At 48.0% G+C, this 19,523-nt stretch overlaps 1 protein-coding gene across 3 annotated transcripts; it reads left to right on the plus strand.

Moving 5' to 3' along the window:
* Positions 1-190: 190 nt before the first annotated feature.
* Positions 191-19,516, plus strand: hcls1 (hematopoietic cell-specific Lyn substrate 1). Of its 3 annotated transcripts, XM_069192640.1 has the most exons (16): positions 191-313; positions 1,924-2,678; positions 3,101-3,184; positions 3,538-3,611; positions 4,850-4,979; positions 5,159-5,269; positions 6,410-6,464; positions 7,873-7,983; positions 9,629-9,739; positions 10,056-10,111; positions 10,797-10,866; positions 13,304-13,452; positions 14,694-14,840; positions 16,104-16,377; positions 16,942-17,010; positions 17,966-19,516. In XM_069192640.1, the coding sequence occupies exons 3-16, from the start codon at positions 3,101-3,103 to the stop codon at positions 18,100-18,102; spliced, it is 1,578 nt and encodes a 525-aa protein (XP_069048741.1). In that variant the 5' UTR covers positions 191-313; positions 1,924-2,678; the 3' UTR covers positions 18,103-19,516. The 3 variants fall into 3 exon arrangements, with proteins under 3 accessions (XP_069048741.1, XP_069048740.1, XP_069048742.1); XM_069192639.1 differs by lacking the exon at positions 1,924-2,678; XM_069192641.1 differs by lacking the exons at positions 1,924-2,678; positions 7,873-7,983.
* Positions 19,517-19,523: the final 7 nt, after the last annotated feature.

Genomic DNA, 19,523 nt, shown 5'->3' on the forward strand with positions numbered 1-19,523 from the left:
CGAAGGGAGTTCATAAGCAGTGTATTAGCGCGAAGTGAAGGTGTCGTATGACTCAGAGCTGTATTAAGACACAAGGCACTCTGTTGCTCTCTTGTGAGAGTTTTTGTGCTCGGCTGAATTGCGTGTAGCATTTCACGAGAATGCAGAAGTCTGTTCTCGCGCACCGCGTGCTCGTCCGCGAAGCCTCGGGGACGCGCTGCATTTCCTATACCCCGCAGGCTGCGCGTCCCCGAGAGAGCACAGGTGCAGCGGCTTCTCTCGCAGCAGAAGAAACAAAGTGTTTATAAAACTCCCTTCGGGCAGTGACGCTGCGGTAAGAATAAATGCTATGACTTTATTAAGCGGTTTATGTTAAAGTATTAGTCTTATTTAAACGGTCTGTTTTTTTCTTTTTTAAAACGACTTCTGCAAAGGCAGCTTCGAAAAATTCAGGAAGTTGTCAAAACTTTTACAAAAGTTGTTTCCACAATTTAAAGACTTTTTTTTAAAAAAAAATAACAGATTTACCAGAGAGACCGTGTAACCGTTCGTTTTTAATTTCGACGTTGTTTTGGTTCAATTAAGCCTCATAAATTCAAGAAATGTGGGTTGTCCTGTTGGAATGGAAATTATAAAAAAAAATGGAAATGCTAAAATGCGCAAGAGTAAATGCGCTCTTGGGTCGTCCTGTGTGCAGGTTTGGGGACTGTTTTTTCCGCGCAGAGAAGCGAATTTGTTAATTGGGTTGAGGAAGTGTAATTTCAAGTGCGGAGACTGAGATCTGGATGGGGAGGAAGTGACGGGGGGGCTCGTGCTGCAGATGCCGCACAGCCGCGCGCTGGGTCCAGAGATGCGCTCGGGCTCGGCTTGGTGCTGCTGCTGACGTCATTACCCTCCTCGCTACATTCGCTATTTAGAAATCGACAAACTTGGGACATGCAGGTCTAGCGCTGTTTCTCATCGGCTCCGTGATCGTGTGGGTGACATCGCAGCACCCGTGAGAAGGAGGGGGGAGGGTCACCCGGCATCCTGGCTCAATCGGGATCTCAGGCCAGGGCGTCTTCTGTTCGTCTTTTCTGGTGCTCTGCTTCTAGCGGCTCAGTTAGGAACGTAAGAAAAGTCGTCGAGGCCACTCGGTTGCTAAATTGAGCAAGAGCTCCCATCCAGGCGCGTCTGGCACATTTTATAATTGACGTTTCCATTAAAAAAAACACTGTCTCCAATATGACCGTCTACAATTGTCTTCAGTTTATGAGGTGTAATTGAACAAAAACAGCGCTGAAATGAAAAACGAACGCGCAGATTCAGTCGCTCTGGGGAAGATTGTTCAAACATCTTTAACTTATGGAAACTGGCAAGCGATGGTTGCATGTAGTCACGTCTAGAGTTTTTGCAGGCAAGGAGTGAAAACAATGAAATGAAACGGGAACCTCGGAGCAGAAATAGGCTGCTTATGGAAATGACACATCATTCACACCTCACGGGCTCCGTCTAAAAACAAGTCACCCCGGCTGCCATCCGCTGGAAAGCGCAGGATTCAGTCCGGGGAGTGCGTGTTAAAACTGTACGATGCACTAGTGTAGAATACTGTGTATGATTTTAGTCACCACTCTCTGTACAAGATATTGCTGTTCTGGAAGGAGAACAACCAGACCCCTTCCAGGTCTTGGGAGAGCGTCCTGCACCGCCGGGCTGGAGGAACCGAACAGAGAAGACAGTGGGGGGCTGATACAAGTATTCAAGAGGCTCAAAATCACCGACGTAGTCAACCCAGCGAACGTCCTCGCACGGAGCAGTGAAACACCCATCGGGGGACACGGGCGGAAACTTAGTGGAGATGCAGTTAAAACTGAGGACAGGAGGGCTTCTTATTCAGAGAGTGGCGGGAGAGTGGAACAGGCGGCCCGGCCGTGTTGCTGAAGCTGATCCCCTGTTTTCTTTCAGGACGGACATGTGGCAGGGCTGAAAGGTCAGCACCAGTGACTGGTCCGTCTTGACCAGTCTGACATCACCCCCCCCTTGTGCTCTCGCTCCTCTGATTCGGATTCTCAACACAACAAATCAAGGCAAAAGTTGAAACGGATGCAATAAAAGACTGATAAGGCATGATCAGCGACAAATTAGCAGCCTTAAAAATGCTTAGATTTTCTTAAGACAAATATGGCTGCTGCTGCTTGGCCAGCAGTCATATCACCCTGCAAATCACAGCTGGCAGCTCACTGAAGCTCAGCAGGTGTGAGCCTGGCCAGTACCTGGATGGGAGACCTCCTGGGAAAGCTGAGGTTGCTACTGGAAGAGGTGTTAGTGCAGCCAGCAGGGGGTGCTCACCCTGCAGTCTGTGTGGGTCCTAAATCTCCAGTATAATGATGTGGACACTATACTGTAAAACGGCGCTGTCACTCAGATGAGACATAAAACTGAGGACCTGACTCTCTGCGGACATTGAAAATCCAAGGGAGTTTCTCGAAAAGAGTAGGGGTATTACCCCAGCATCCAGCTCAAATTTCATCCTGGCCTTTACCAGTCATGGCCTCCTAATAATCCCCATCTGTGAACTGGCTTCATCCCTCTGTTCTCCTCCCCACTGAGAGCTGGTGTGGGGAAAGTGTACTGGAGCACTATGGCTGCTGTTGCATCATCCAGGGGGAGTCCCCATTACCTGTAAAGAGCTTTGAGTGGAGTGTCCAGAAAAGCGCTGTGTAAGTGTAAGCAGTTATTATGATGCAGGTTTCTGATTATTTAGAAATATATTTAGAAATATTTATTCTATTATGATCCTTGGGTGTAGCCAGGGTAGAAATACAGCTTGTTAGACATTTGTTAGACTATCAAGGCCAAAATTAAACAATAGCTTGGTTACCAGTAAATACAGCTGAATAGAAGTAAATGCTAAAAAGAAATTTCCAAATATCAGCAGAGCACAAGTCTTGTATTCCTCAAGATGCTGGAGGACAAGGTCAAGAAGGCATATTATAGCATCTTCCACACCCCTACCTGCCCTGTACGCAAGCTGAAGTGGGTCTAACTGATCCTGCACCTCAGCCTCTGCTGAAGAGACGTACAGACGTGCAGCAGCAAAGCGGAACTGGTCTGTTGAGACGTGTTTCTCTCCTCCCTCCAGATGTGGAAGTCAGTGGTGGGACACAATGTCCAAGTGAAGGTGTCCGCCGAGGGGGACGACTGGGAGACGGACCCTGATTTTGAGGTGAGTGAGGGACAGTCAGGGTGGCCAAGAGCAGGAGCTCCCGGACGGGTTCCCGAAACTGCAGTCTGTTCGCTGCCGTGTCCGAGACTGCGCGCGTCTGGCCGTCTTGCACAAGGCCTGCTTGCCCAGCCGGTGGCCTGGGATGTCTGTGCAGAGACATCAGAGCCCATAGGGAGTGTCTGCTACGAGCCTGCCAGCCCTGTTTCTGAGGCAGTGCCCCTGACCTCTGGCTTCGTCCAGTCAACAGCTGGATGAGACCCTTGGATCAATTCGCTGCGAAGCTCCCAAATGGCGTGGGTGGGGCAAGTGGCCTCCCCTCGTCTGATGCTGTTCTCCTGTCCCCCTCTTTCCAGAATGATGTTTCGGAGCAGGAGCAGCGATGGGGAGCCAAGACCATAGAGGGATCAGGGAGGGCCGAGCACATCAGGTATGAACACTGAGGTGGGAGAACGCTGACAGAGGCGCTCGCTGTCTGTATCGTAAAAACAGTCGCTCCCCTCGTCCTGTAGTACCGTGCCGTACTTGGATATCTCCCAGACTCCAGGGGCAAGGACAAGTCCTATACCTCTTGATCACCCTTTGATTGGCTCGGCTGTAAAGGGGACTGATTCAATGATATGGATTAGTCTAGCTGGGACTGTTCTCTATGGATATGAAATATGCACCGTCCACTCCACATAGAGAGAGAGAAAGCAAGGTAGTAAGATTGAATTGGAAGAAATGGCTGGTTATTTTATGCTGTATATGTGTAGTAGAACAGAGGCTCAGCATTTATTAGAGAGTGACGCTGGTGCTGTGCTGCAGTTCCATTGTTGTGGTCTGCGGTGTCATGGCGGCCTTTGAGCCATCACCGTGGCAACTGTGGAAACAGGAAGAGGAAGTCCATGGCCAAGCAGTGATGAGCTGCCTGTACTTTGCCAAATAAGGGCTTGTGAAAGTGACTGGCTGAGTCAGCTGTTGAGCATAGAAAGGTTTCATGAGTTTCAAGACAGTTTCCCATTTTTTGTGTCACATTTTTTCAACGTGTAAGTATATGTTCCAGTGTGGATAAGCCACCATTCATTCAAGTGATGTTCAAAATCCCAAAATGTTTTATGCCTGGTGACACAATAATACATGAATAAATCTGTGATGTTACTTTTCGCAAGAGGTTGTACAGAGGTAAACCTCTGTCCCTCAGAGGGACCTGTTCTGAAAGAGTGACCCACTGAGGTTTTAATTGGTCCCTGGTGTGCGTAGGAGTGTTTCTGTTTGTGTGTGGAAGCATGTGTTTGTATGTTTGCATGTGTTTACATCTGCATGTTTGTACATATGCTGTACATATGCTTGTGTTTGCATGCCGGTGTGTTTGTATGTTTGCCAGTGTTTGCGTGTGTGCATGTGTCCATGTGCTTGTGTGTATGTGCATGTGTGTTTGTGAGTGTGTTTGCATGTGTACACATGTCTGTGTGTTTTCAAGTGTTGTTCATTGTGTGCACGCGCGCACGCATTTGCGCACAGACGTGTGTGTATTTGTGTGTGCATTGGCGCGCACACGTGTGTGTGTATTTGTGTGTGCATTGGTGTGAACACGTGTGTGTGTTTGTGTGTGCATTGGCGTGCAGACACCTGTATGTGTTTGTGCGTGTGCGAGATGCCCTGCCCCTGACGCCCTGTGCCCTGCAGTGTGACAGAACTGCGGGATCGGGTGTCCCAGGAGCACGAGCTGGTGAAGAGGAAGGAGCAGGAGCAGGGGCCACGTGCTGCGTATGGCTACGGGGGCAAGTTCGGGGTGGAGAAGGACCGCATGGACAAGGTCAGTCAGGGCCCGGGGCTCCCGTCCGGACACTGACTTTATTCACGGGCGCGTGGATGATGTCATCAGCATGTCATCTGACATCACACGCATGACATCACACACCTGCCCCCGGAGCTGCGCCCCTCCACAAACCCCGCAGGCTGTGTCTCAGCTGACCTCTCGGCCCGTGTTCCCAGGTGGCAGTGGGACACTCGTACGTGGCAGAGGTGGAGAAGCACTCCTCCCAGACGGACGCGGCCAGGGGTTTTGGGGGGAAGTATGGCGTGCAGAAGGAGCGGATTGACAAGGTGAGTCTCCCCGTCGCCGGCGTCTGCCCCGTGTCCTCGCGGCTCTGCCGCGTTTCGCTTGGAAAGCACTGACTTCCTCTTCAGACCCTCCTCCCGGGAGTCTGTACCCTGTCCTGCTCTGTGCAGACTGGCTGATGACGAGTTTCCTGGTGCTGATTTCCGAACCTTGACAATTAACCATCCATCGGCTTTCTAATCGCAATGGGGCAAAGGCGGGGCACACCCTGGGCAGGACACCAGTCCATCACAGGGCACACGCAGACACACACAAACCCTCTCACACCAGGGCGATCTGCTGGCTGTACTCGTGATGATTTCCCAGAAGCCTATTAACCTACCAGTATGTCTTTGGATGGTTGGTTGAAGTCCACTCAAACATGAGAAGAACATGCAAACTCCACACTGATAACAAGCACCCTCAGAACTGAACCCAAGACCCCAGAACTGCGAGGCACCAATGCCAACCACTGTGCCACCATGTCTCCCTTGATAAGTAACCTTACTCCCTATATTCCTTGCACCTTTTCTGCTGTTCATCCTTGTGCCATAGTCTTCCCCTTCCTGTAAAGTCGCCCTCCACGTCATCTGGCTTTGCAGCTGAATAAGATGGAGCAAACATCAGTTCCATGCAGTGCTTTTATGTACTGTACCATATTTTACACACATAGCATACATAGTGTGTTTACACTCTCTCCTGTAGGCTCCGCTCAGCTGAGGCCGGTCCTTTACTAGCTGTTCCCAGGCCTAAATTTTGGATTTTCGGAGCCCTGCCTTTTCAATCGCTGCCGCACTGTTATGGAATACCCTTCCTCAGACCCTGCGAGAGACAAAATCTTTGACTCTCTATAAATCCAATCTCAAATCTCTCCTTTTTACCAAGGCCTATGTCTGATCGTCTGTACGGTATACCTATATGCACTTTATTTTTTTCCTTTTACTTTTTTGAACTTTTTTTACCACTATTTACACTGTCCTTGGGTTTGGAAAGGCACTTTATAAATAGAATATATTACTATTCTGCTGCTGCCCTCCGCGAACCAGTCAGTGGGCTGGACTGGCTGATTTCTCCCAGCCAATCAGGCGGGCTGGCAGGAGATCTGCAGGCCGGGCTCGTGACTCTCCCTCTCTCCCCCTCCGCAGTCCGCCGTCGGCTTCGAGTACAAGGCAGACGTTGAGCAGCACGCCTCCCAGAGAGGTAGGGTCCCGGGGCAGGGGCCCAGGGGGGCGTGGGTGTGGGTATCTCCAGGCGGGGCAAAGGGAGACTTGTTTCTGGAATCCTTCTGTGTGGACCAAGACTCTTTAAACAGAACTGTGAGGCACTTGAGAGCCGAGGCAGTATAGAATATTCAGACACGCCAAAGCCCTCGTTGAAACCACAGAAAATTATAAGATGTATGCTGAAAGGTGTTCGTTATGCAAAAATCTGTTAGATTAAAATTAATTTCCTATAAATTAAGGGCAAGGATTAGATCTAAATTACCCAAGTCCTCTATTAATACTGCAGTAGCAAAGGAAAATGAATATTTAGTACACAGGTAAATGTTTGTAACAAACGGTACTAACTAAAAAAGCACAGTATAGAGGTATAAAGGTTAGAAACTGAAAAGGGAGGCGAAGCTTTAGAAAGCTCTGGGGCTGATGACTGGGGAGTTGCTGGGTCGCTTGGTGTGATGAAAAGCATCGAGTGACGTCTGCTCTTGCTTTGGCGTGTTTTTGTGGCGGTATGCTCCTGTGGTATTGAAAAGAGGGTATTCGTTTTGCAAACCGCGTCAATGTGAAATTCCCTGGATCAAAACAATAAAAAAAAATCTGAAAAGAGGAGCGAGTGTACAGCATGTACAGTGGAAGGGCTGGGGGCTGTGAGAGTGACTGACCCCTGCTGGCCAGATATCCACATGACATGCAGCAGGACTTGAGAGTTAATAGTCCTGATTCCAGTCTTGGGCTGGGCGATTTCCCCCCCCCCTGACAGAAGCACAGCTCTCTGACCTCCGGGGCAGAGCTGGCCTAGTTTGTGTCTTGGCTCAGGCTAAAGGCTAGTAGTTTCATCGTGAACAGCACAGATGTCAGTTACAGCCCCTTGCAGTGCTGCAGCCACGCCCAGGAGACATAGTGGTTGACACTGCTTGAAGGTAGTTCAAGCAGGGAGCTGCAGTGGAGCAAGTAAAGGTTTATTCCTTACTGGAAAGAGAAGAAAGGAAACACAAACGATTCGGCTGTGGAGCCTTCTTCGGGGGTTCTTCTCCTTTCAGCGTGGAATGAACTTGGACGTGTTCCGATGTCGTGGTTGTACCGGGGTTTGTGTAAGTACAGCAAGCCTGTGCTCTGGACCTGGAGAGAGGGGAGTACAGAGAGGTGATGATAACCAGGCACAGCACCTGCTAACGAAGGGGGTTTGGACTAATTAAGTCAATAATCAGTTCAGCTCAGTGAGTAAGGAGACTGTGTGGCCCTTCAGACCTGCTCTCACATTCATCATTCTCTTTCTCGTGCTATCTCTCTCCCCCCTCCCCCCCTTTCCCGGCCACCCTCCCTCCCTTCGTCCCTGGCTCCCCGCTGCCACTCTCCCTCTCCCTGTTTTCCTGCTCCTGCCGCTCCGGCAGATTACTCCCGTGGGTTCGGGGGGAAGTACGGAGTGGAGAAGGAGAAGGTGGACAAGGCGGCCCTGGGCTACGACTACAAGGGGGAGACAGAGAAGCACCAGTCTCAGAAAGGTAGGGGCGCCCCCTGCTGGCCGAGCGGGACACGGCGGCGATTCCCCTGCGGCCCCTCCAGGGAGCCTGGCCAGGGGAGGATGTGCAGAAGCCGGGGGGCAGAGGCTGGGTGAGCCCCTCTTGCACGGGGATGTCCAGCGTCTTGTGGCACCAGACCCGAATCTTTCCATGAGTTGAGACAGGCGCTGTGAACCGGGGGCCGTGGGAGTCCTAGACAGGCCCCTGGTCTGTTCCTCTGGCGTCACTCAGGCCTGTGGGGAGCAGCTCAGGAGTCTCGGAGTGAAGGAAGGCAGGGAGCAGCAGCACTGTGGATGGGGACAGTCGTAGCAGCACATGGCACGGGGCTCTTCGGCAGTCCCACACACAGAGCACAGCCTGGCCCCTGCACTGCTGGAGTCTGGAGCAGTAATAATAACGCCTCACACTTATGTAGCGCTCTTCTGGACACTCCACTCAAAGCGCTTTACAGGTAATGGGGATCCCCTCCACCCCCACCAGTTATAGCCCCACCTGGGAGATGCGACAGCAGCCATAGTGCGCCAGAACACTCCCCACACACCAGCTCTCAGTGGGGAGGAGAGCAGAGTAGATAGATAGATACTTTATTGATCCCGTGAGGGAAATTGCAGTGCAACAGCAGCGTAACACACACAACACAGCCACAGTGTAACGAATTATATACTAATAGTACAATACATACAATACAATACAAGAGTTACTCACAGTCCGGACACACAAGAGGAAACTAGAACAGAACAGTACACAGAAAATCGTATCACACGTATGAATATAAATATAGATGTAACCATAGATATAAATATAAATATAAATGTATTGCACAGGTCCCTGGCATATATTGCACAAAAGTGGTTGTAAACGGGAAAAAGAAAAAGAAAAAGAAAGAGAACAGATGTAGCAGTAGATGTGTATATGCGTTTAGTCCAGAAACAGGTCACTGTCGCTGTTGCCTCTGCCAAGACGCAAGGTGGATGCATTGTACAGTCTTATGGCAGACGGCAAGAATGACCTCCTGATGAAGCCAGTTCAGAGAGGGGGATTATTAGGAGACCATGATTGGTACAGACCAGGAAGAAATTTGACCTGGATGTTGGGGTACCACCCCTATTCTTTTCGAGAAACGCCCTGGGATTTTCAATGTCCACAGAGAGTCAGGACCTGGGTTTTATGTCTCATCCCAATGACAACACCGTTTTACAGTATAGTGTCCCCTCACTATACTGGGGCATTAGGACCCACACCGGGTGAGCGCCCCCTACTGGCCCCACTAAAACCTCTTCCACCATTAGGAGGCCATGACTGGTAAAGGCCAGGGGGGAATTTGGCCAGGACACACCATGCGCTGTATCCTGGTTCTCACCCTGTGTTTGCGCTCTGTACAGCAGGCTGATCGGTTGAATTGATCCCCAGTCATTCTTGGAGCACCAGGATTGAAGAAACAGATTCGTACCGCACTCCCAGTCTGCCTGCCTCTCTGAATTTGTGTTGTTTTTCTCTCATCCACCTCTTCCTGTGATCTCCCCCCACCCCCTGTCCCCTCTTCTCTTCCCGTTGAAACTCCTGCTGTCTGCTCTGTTTCCATTTCTCCCTCCCTCTCCCTCTCCCTGTTCTCCTGCCGCTCCGGCAGATTACTCCCGTGGGTTCGGGGGGAAGTACGGAGTGGAGAAGGAGAAGGTGGACAAGGCGGCCCTGGGCTACGACTACAAGGGGGAGACAGAGAAGCACCAGTCTCAGAAAGGTAGGGGCGCCCCCTGCTGGCCGAGCAGGACACAGCAGCGATTCCCCTGCGGCCCCTCCAGGGAGCCTGGCCAGGGGAGGATGTGCAGAAGCCGGGGGGCAGAGGCTGGGTGAGCCCCTCTTGCACGGGGATGTCCAGCGTCTTGTGGCAGCAGAAAAAACTGGCACCTGGCACATTTTCGTACTTTTCATTACAAATGAAACTAAATCAGATGCAATGGGACCAGAGGGGATTTCTGTGGTTTTAATTAACTCTCTCTTCTGCCCACCTGTCTCTTGCTCTCCTTTCCCTCTCTCTTCATCGTTCTGCGCCGCAGATTATGCCAAGGGCTTCGGGGGGAGGTATGGAGTGGAAACAGATCGTGTGGATAAGGTGGGTGTGTGTTCTGCTCTCTTTCTGTCCTTGTGAGTGAGTCTTCCTGCGCAGATCATTGACTTCTTCCGCTGAAGTCTGTCTGTTCAATATTTACCTTCAACGGTTTTCTGTCTGGCGCAGGAGCAGAGAACAGAAAACAGAAACTGTTCTCTGGTCCTCTGTTTAACTGTCCTCTGTTTAACCCTTTTACATAAACAGCTCATTTTGTGTTGTTCCTGTGTTGTTATGCTGAATTCATTACTGTTCAGTCATTGAAAAATACGTGGTTTCTAATAATATATAGATGGATTTATGTTGAACTGAATTAATATTTTATTTAGTGTTATGATAGCACAGGCTTTTTTTCCAATTCTAGCAAGGTTAGGGCTACATGTTAGTTTGGGAAATGCCTGTATTCGTAAAATATGTTCCATACGTCTAGACCATAAGAATGAACTAATTAAACTTTGTAATCAGGTCAAATCAGGCAGCGACAGTACAGCTACAGACAGCTATATACTGTATGTTGAATGAGCTGTTTCTCCATGTTAACAAGAAGATCAGGCAAAGTCTTGTCACGTGCAAGGAGGGACTCATTCTAAAACAGTATGGTTCCAGTCCTGTTCTTTGACCATCACACCCTGCCGGGCAGTAGGAGGAAATGTTGACCCCAACGTCCATGTTCCTGTGTCCTTTGTTCCAGAGCGCTTCCTCCTTCACTGACATGGAGTCTCCAGCTTCATCCTATCAGAAAACGAAGCCTGTGGAGGCCTGTGAGTACTGCTGAGCTCAGTGGGTGTTGTCTGGGTTACTATAATAATTAATAATAATAATAATAATAATAATAATAATAATAATAATTGCTTACACTTATATAGCGCTTTTCTGGACTCTCCACTCAAAGCGCTGTACAGGTAATGGGGACTCCCCTCCACTACCACCAGTGTGCAGCCCCACCTGGATGATGTAACAGCAGCCATAGTGCGCCAGAATGCTCACCACACACCAGCTATCAGTGGGGAGGAGAGCAGAGTAATGAAGCCAATTCATAGAGGGGGATTATTAGGAGGCCACGACTGGTAAAGGCCAATGGGGAAATTTGTCAAGGAAGCCGGGGTTACACCCCTACTCTTTTCGAGAAACGCCCTGGGATTTTTAATGACCACAGAGAGTCAGGACCTCGGTTTTACGTCTCATCCGAAGGACAGCGCCTGTTTACAGTACAGTGTCCCCGTCACTATACTGGGGCATTAGGACCCACATGGACCGCAGGGTGAGCGCCCCCTGCTGGCCCCACTAACACCTCTATAAGCAAGATGTCTTATTTTTGAAGGCACATGCAAATAAATAAAGGCCACTCGGCCTGTCCTGCGGTTCGGTTCAGGAGCTCTACTCTGTAGCCTTTCTGTGTCTGTCTTGAATCTCTCAGCTGCGTCTTGATTCAAGCCCAGCAGCGTGCCGCATGCACATGCTTACAATCACCCAGGTTTAGTGCAATGTTTCAGGTACTACATTATGAGACACGAGACTGGAACAGTCACACTGATCTGACACGAGGTGTCTCACCCCAGTACCAAGGAGAACAGTGATGACTTCATCAACAGTGAAATATGAACCAAGCAGTAACTATATTGAAGTGTATTTAACACGGAGAACAGCAGGTACAATAAAGGGTTGTGGGAGTGTCCTCAGATTAATTAGTTAGGATTTATTTGAACCGTTTGACTGCTTTCAGCTCTTAAGCCTTTTAACTATTGCATTTCATAGGTAACATAAAATTTAAATCTTTTTGAGGAGATAAAAAAATTGCAAATGTTCCAGCCAGGCAAGCGCATCTTAAAGGGGAACTGAAGTGCTACTTTCAGATTTTGGCGTTAGAAAGAATCAGCACTGATGACCGCATTTCAGACTGCAGTGAAAGTAAAATGTATACACGTGACTTGTCAAACTTACTCCAACTTACTCCACAAAATTCCAGGTCTGTGCAGCACCATGTTCTGCAGTTCAGAGCAAGGCGACAACACTTCTGGTGATGTGTTGCTGTCCTGTTACATTGTAAGCAAGCAGGCTTGAGAATACATCTCTTTTAATCCAACAGAAATATTGCTCTCGCCTTCAAGAAAATTTTGCAGACAAATTTACCGCTTACTCTGCACGCAGATCACATTTGGCCATTTCTGTGGTGAAATATCTGCTGTACAACCTGTACTTATTTGCTTGTACATCGCATTACATTAGTCGTTACAGTGACTAGTGAGGAGGAAGGGCCACTTCATTTTGCAATTTGTGGGAACTGAAATCCGAGTTTGAGACAACATGGTGACTTACCGTACTTTCACAAAGTTCAGGATTTTGTGCTGAATTCAAAATTCATACATTTTTTCTGTAAGGTCAATGAATTAATTTTGTTACCGGGATTTAAAAATCTGAAAAATTGGGACTGCTGTTCCCCTTTACAATGTATTCACCTTAACAGGCGTTTCTCTGCCTTAAAACAAGGAAATAAAGCATTTCTCACTATCAGTGAAGGCCTTTACTATAGCGAGATCGTGTTGCGGAGAACAGTGGACTCCTGCTGATGAGTTTATTTCCGATGTCTCCTTTGCTCAGCACCTTGTGGTGACCGTCCAGATGGTTTGTGCTCTTGAGGCCTGTCTATTGCACGAGGAAATCTGGCAAATCCACTCCTGAAAAATGCTGATTCTGTCTTTTTGAAGAAAATTTGAATCCTACCATTTGAATCTCAAAGGTTTTTGCCAAAAGTGCAAAAAAAGTGCAGATAATGGGAGTTGTTTTTTTTTTGTAGGGCTGGTTTTCAGAGTTCTAAATGTATCCAGATATCCAGGAAATAGATATCTCCTGTTAGGTTTTCTTATTGGGTGCAGTCATTCCGCACAGCTGCTTTTCAGAACAAACATCAGTTCCTTACAATTATGACTTAATTAGGACTTGTTAACTGACGGACAGACTGTCCTCTTTAAAGGAAGAGCCTGACTGAATCAGAGTAAACATGCAGACAAGCTGACTGTGGGATCCGGGATAGACCTGATAGTTATCAAGCATTGTGGAAGAGCAATCCTGTGGCAATCTCCGAAACACACGTACCCCTCTGCTTTAACGACAGGGCGATCAGAAATATCAAGGTGGTTGAGTCCATGCAGCACCCACTGACACCTGTGGGAGATGTAACAGGCTTTTCTGTCTCTCTAGCAAGTGTGGGTGCTGGGAGTCTGAAGGCACGCTTTGAGAACATGTCCAAGGCATCAGACGAAGAGAACCGGCGCAGAGCAGAGGAGGAGAGAGCCAGGAGGCAGGCCAGGGAGAAGAGGGAGCAGGAGGAGGCTCGTCGCAAACAGCAGGTAAGGCCACCTCACCTGAGACAGGCACAGCACTGTTAAGACTGAGACTAGAGCAATCACATCTCACCACAGGTATCGCACTGATCACACCTGAGACAGGAACAATTATACTTCTCATCACAGATATCACACTGAACTCGCCTGATACAGGAACAATTACACTGATCTCATCACAGGTATCACACTGAACTCGCCTGATACAGGAACAATTACACTGATCTCATCACAAGTATCACAAATCATCTCAGAAAGGAGAAATCACATTTCACCACAGGTATAGCACTGAACTCACCTGAGAGACACGAACAATAATACCGATCACATCACAGGTATAGCATTGCCCTCACTTAAAGCAGAAACAGTTATACTGTATTCATACGGCAAAATCACACTGTAAAGATATCACACTGAACTCACCTGTGACGAAACAATCACACTGATTTCACCACAGATAGATAATAGCACTCTACTCACCTGGGAGTGGAGTGCTAAGAAACACTGGATCCCACTATCCAAATTAGCAATATTGATCTACCGACACCCTTGACTCAACTTACATATAGTTACAAGCATAACAGAACAGCCTTTTCTCATTTCTACATAATAAATTTGGGTAGACCAGATTTCCCAAGGTCAGAGTGGAATTTAATTAGGACATTGAGGTAGCCTGTAGCCTGGCTACTCACAGCAGGTGACCTGCAGATTCTCAACTATGCCAATGTAAAGCACCTTCTTTTTTCAGGGATGTGTTAACCCAAACTTTAACCAACCAGAAATAACGATAACCACTAGTAGAAGTGTAAACCTTAACAGGCTGATCCTGTTAGGCCAGGGAAGCTATACACAATCCAACCTGCGCCTCTGACACTGCAGTAGCCAGGTTTGCTACTACATTACTTTAGTCATCTCAGTCGCTGACTAGATATCTTACCGCTCCTGGACCACAGGTGAGCAGTTGAAGGCAGAACACGTTAATTAGAGATAACTGAAAAATGCAATTAATGACCCAGTTACAACAGTGCTCCCGGGATGTAGGCACAATGCGTTTAAAGAAATGATTTAAAGGAAAAATCACCTGAGATCTGACAGCACATAAAACATAAGACAATTAAAATTCAGCACAGAGAGGCATAGAGTTTTCCTTGGAAGATAGCTGCTGTCCATCTTTGAGAGAAAGGAATTTTACATAATTTATATGAAAGACAGCCTGCCTCTGAGAGATGTGCATTCTCTTTCTTCAGGAGATGGAACAGAGGAACAGGGAAAAGGGAACACCGGATCAGGATGCCCCTCCCACTTCTGGACCAAGGACCCCACAGGTGTCCAGGAACCTGCCTGAAATTCCAAGAGAGGACCCCGAGCCCAATGTGGGAGAGCAGGAAGAGCAGGTATAAAAGATTCCATGGCCGTTGCAGGGTTCCACAAGGCTGCAGCTCTGTAGCAAGCACAAACCTGGAAGAGCAGATACAGAGACTGGAATTACAAGGGCAGGTTGGGCTGATTGGCCCCATTCTGTTTCCAGCAATCTCACGGGACTGTACCAATCTCGCCACAAACACAAGCTGAGGTCATAAAGGGGTACTGCCGTTCTATTTTTATATTTTGGGGTTAGAAAAAAATTAACATTTGAACAACAACCACAATGGGATAACGTGTAAAAACTCCAATTTACATCACAAAACAGACTAAATTTCCAGGTATGCACAGCCCCATGTTTTACTACGCAGAACGAGGCAACAAAATGTCCAGTGAGGTGAAGTGGCACTATTACATTGTAAAACATTGTGTGGCCTGTGAGTACGTCTCTTTTAATCCAACAGAAATATTGCTTTCAACTTCGAGACAGTTTTGCCAACTAATGCAATGTACTTGTTGACTCTGCATGCAGATCACATTGGAACATTTCTGCGGTGAAATATCTGCTGCACAACCTGTACTTATTCGCCCGTACATCACATTACATCAGTCATTACAGGGACTAGTGAGCAGGAAGGGCCGCGTCACGTCACAATTGGTGCGATCTCTTGCTCTTGCCCGTGGTGATACAAGGGGTTCGCAACAACACGGAAACTTTTACAAAGTTCAAAAGTTTGTGCTTAGTTCAGAATTTGCCAAATTTTGCAATACCGTCAATTAATGTGTTTTGTTACCAAAATTTAATAATCAGTCTGAGAAACTGGGACTGCAGTTCCCCTTTAAAGGCAGACCAGGGATAGAGAATTCTGCTCTCCAATGACCAGATTCCCGAAGAATTCACATATTTTTCAATTAGCTGACAAGTGAGATGACTTTCATCCACCCATTTTCTAATCGCTTTCTGCACTACAGTGTCCTGGGGACTTGACTGTCATATATCAGGTAATCAAGACAATTAAGTTGATATGAGAGGTCAGAGGTCAAGGTCCAAGGGGAAGTGAAAACAGCCACTTCCTGTCTGAAATAAGGATTATTTGTCTTCTTCCCTGTTTTATATTGTTTCTCTACTGTACCTTCTCCATCATCTTATTTCTTCTGCTGCTTCCTTGTGAAACGGTGAACCATTAGCTGGACACAATACATTGCAGGGCAGAGAAGGAGTCCTTCGAGAAGTGAAAAGCTGCCTCTGGGACAAGTGAAATGGAGTTTGTCAGTGACGCGTTCTCTCATTGCAGGAACCTCCAGTACCAGAGGAGGAAGGGTACGAGCCAGAGTATGAGGAACCCCCCCAGTTACCCCCCCGCTCAGAGGAACCCCCTCAGCTGCCCCCCAACACAGAGGAGCCTCCCCAGCTGCCCCCCCGCTCGGATGAGCCGCCCCAGCTGCCCCCCCGCTCGGATGAGCCGCCCCAGCTGCCCCCCCGCTCAGATGATGGACTGGAGCAGGAGGGAGAGGGGGAGTATGAAGATGTCGGGGGGTTTCAGACAGCCAGCGGCATGGTCCCAGACGGTAAATTACGCACAGAAGAAAGCACATCTTTCTCGTTTGGTATCTAGGAGTTCATTGATCTCCAGATGATCCCTTTCTTAATGGGTTCCAAGGAGCCACATCAACAAACATGAAAAGAATGAAGCACTAAGCCAGTAAATAAAACAATAATCACCACGTTTGATATATTATTCATTGTTGGCAATGGGTAGCTTAGGTTGAAGAGCAGTCCAGGCAGATGATAATGAGGACACTAGAGTACATTATAATGTATAATCCATTGTGTTGAGGAGCTAAGAGAGTTGGGAAGAACCTGCTGTTATTTTATTTAAGTAGAAACTTTGTTATTGCACAATTAGGGCAGTTTTGGACTTTTTCTTTTGTGTCCTGTCCTGTCTGAACCCCTGAATTTTCCCTCTAGTTAATATAGAGCTCTAGACTACCAGGCTGAGTGTAGCCCCCTCAGTGTGAATTGTGAAAGGGACTGGGTCAGGCTGTGAGGTTGAAGGGAGTTCAGTCACCTGTTTGTGCCTGAGTTACAGAAGTACACATAGGTGCTGACTGTCTTCTGTCCCTGCCCCCCAGCCCAGGAAAATGACTATGAGGCGATTCCAGCTGGTGTTTCTGCTGTTGCCATCTATGACTACCAGGGAGGTGGGTATCACAAAGTCAAGCCGTATGATATCTTTCTTCCCTCTCAGTCACCCTCTTCCTCTCCAAAGGGCACATGCTTCTTTGCCTTTTTTATTTCAATTTACCCCAGTCATTTAAAGGTTTTAAAACAAATTAAAGTCAGGAGGATCTGGCGTGTTTTAATTGCAATTTGGAAAAAGAAATAAATCAACCGAAATAGGAATGAGGCTGGAACTCTGTTGTTCTGGGTTTTCAAGGCCACAACGAGCCCTGAACCTCAGGGTATTTAATAATAGTACTGCAGAGGCAGTTTTTGAATTGACCACTTAATATGGCAAAATGCTTTTCCTTTTGCTATAAATTGGCTGCAATATTCCAAAATAGTATTATTATTTCATATCTGTCTCTTCCTCTTGTTCCTGTCCCTAAACTTAATCTAAAATCGAATTGGCCTTCTGAGATCTGTCGTGTTCCCTGTTTCACTCTCTCACCCTCTTGACCCTCAGTTCGGTTCAGGGGCCTTCATTAATGAATTTTAGCTATACGAAAGGGTTTCTGGGAATATGTATATGTACTTTATCTACAGTATATGCGGCACGCGGGCTGTAATTGCAGCTGACCTGCCACTAGAGGCCGCTACACAGCCTTTTAACTTCTTGGAGCAGGTCAGTGGGGACGAACTGGCTAATGCTGAGGTCACTGGTGCAGGCTTAGGGTTCAGGAGAAAGCTGCACATCCTCCCATGGGTGTAGTGAGGTCTGGTTTGCTATAAAAAGGGCAATGAAACAGCAGCAGAGAGAAAATTCAAGCTTCTTGAACATACTTCTTGGAATCATCATGATTGCTCCGTGTGCGGACCGCAGGAACCTGGATTGCCCCGGTAAAGGTAGAGTGAGGGTCTGCTGCAAGGCATCAAGCAAAGCACCTCCCTGCTGCTTGGCTACGGTGAGAGCGCTCTCTCTCTCTCTCCCTGCAGAGGGCGACGACGAGATCTCGTTCGAGCCGGACGACATCATCACGGGCATCGAGATGGTGGATGAGGCGTGGTGGAGGGGGACCTGCCGGGGGCGCTATGGCCTCTTCCCCGCCTCCTACGTCCAGCTGATGCAGTGAGGAAGCTGCCCCCCCCTCGCGTCCCCCGCTCCCGCCCTCCGGACACAGCTCTAAGGCTTGAGCGCCCCGCCCCACCGATTCTCGCACTTCGTCAGGCTTCAGGCTCATCACCACAATCCCGCTCCGTGTCTCTCATGCTTTCTCCTCCTGTTCCACTGCTTCCCACACGCGCCTGGCGCCTTTCCTTCCAGCCCTCCCTGATTAGATCATCGAAGCCCTACGTGACCCAAGAAGACGCTTCGCTGGAATATTTGCATTGTGTTTATAGTCACTAGTTTGGGAATTTGTTTTTCCCCACTTAACCAAGCACAACTGTTATAGCTCCAGAACAACCAGTTCAAATGAATCTCATTATCATTTAGCCAACAAAGGGTTTGATTGCCTCACTGAGGAATCGGCTGGAAAAAAAAAAACAGGTGTGGGGTCAGCAGGACCAGGCTTGGGAACCACTGGTGGATTCCACACTCCCCCACGCTCTCTCGACTGATCATTCCTGTCTTGTGTGGAGCACCCTGCTTAATCTCCCTGTTATTTCTGTCCTCTAATCATCTGCTCAGTCAGATGTGGGTCGTCTGCGCCTCTGCAAAGCTGCTTAATATTTAAAATAGGTACCCCGTTCTGTCATTAAATGCTATTTTTGCACAAAAATTCAAATATTTAGATTTGGGTATGTAAATCACATACCCTTCCTTAAATGTAAAGCATATCTACTTTACTGCAAGCCAAAATGCACAGCCCTGGCCAGATTAGGTAGCTCAGGCATAAACATGGCTGTTTTAAGATGGCTGAAAGGCCTCAGTCAGCCCCTCTTCCTATTGACAATCTGATAGGAACCTGTTTTTGACATTGAACAGCAGTGTAATAAAAAGAAAGTAGGAAAATGTAACTCCCACACTGGCTTCTGTGTACTTGCTTCCAGCACAGTTTATAATTCATTTTAATGTTAATGCTGGGTGAATTGAGGGACTGTCATGCACTTCCTAGCCCACAGCCCCAAATTGTGTACAGGGATCTGGAAATTCTCCACTGCTAAAAACTTGAAACTAGTAGTAATTTGGGCCAGTGACATCAGCGTGGACTAAAGGAAAGGGCCAGCGGGTCAGGAACACCTGTCCTGGGCCCAGAGTGAGGATCATAGAGTTATGGCACCCATGGCTGGCCAGCTGGCCAGTGAAGGTGGTTATTTAACCCGGCAAACATGCGGCCACAGGCTGCAGGGAGAGACGAACTTGTCCTCCTGCAGGACATGCAACTATAGTATGGGGCTGTCACGCATGACGGAGTTGAAAAATATATCCTGCTGGAACTCTGCCTACTTTTAGATGAAAATTGAAAACTATCAATGAAGAAGCTTCCCACCCCCTCTTTTTTTGTAACCTCTTTGAAATATGATAATAAAGACAACTGAATTCTACATGATA

The sequence above is a fragment of the Lepisosteus oculatus genome, chromosome 7 (assembly GCF_040954835.1).
Source record: "Lepisosteus oculatus isolate fLepOcu1 chromosome 7, fLepOcu1.hap2, whole genome shotgun sequence".
NCBI classification, from domain to species: domain Eukaryota; kingdom Metazoa; phylum Chordata; class Actinopteri; order Semionotiformes; family Lepisosteidae; genus Lepisosteus; species Lepisosteus oculatus.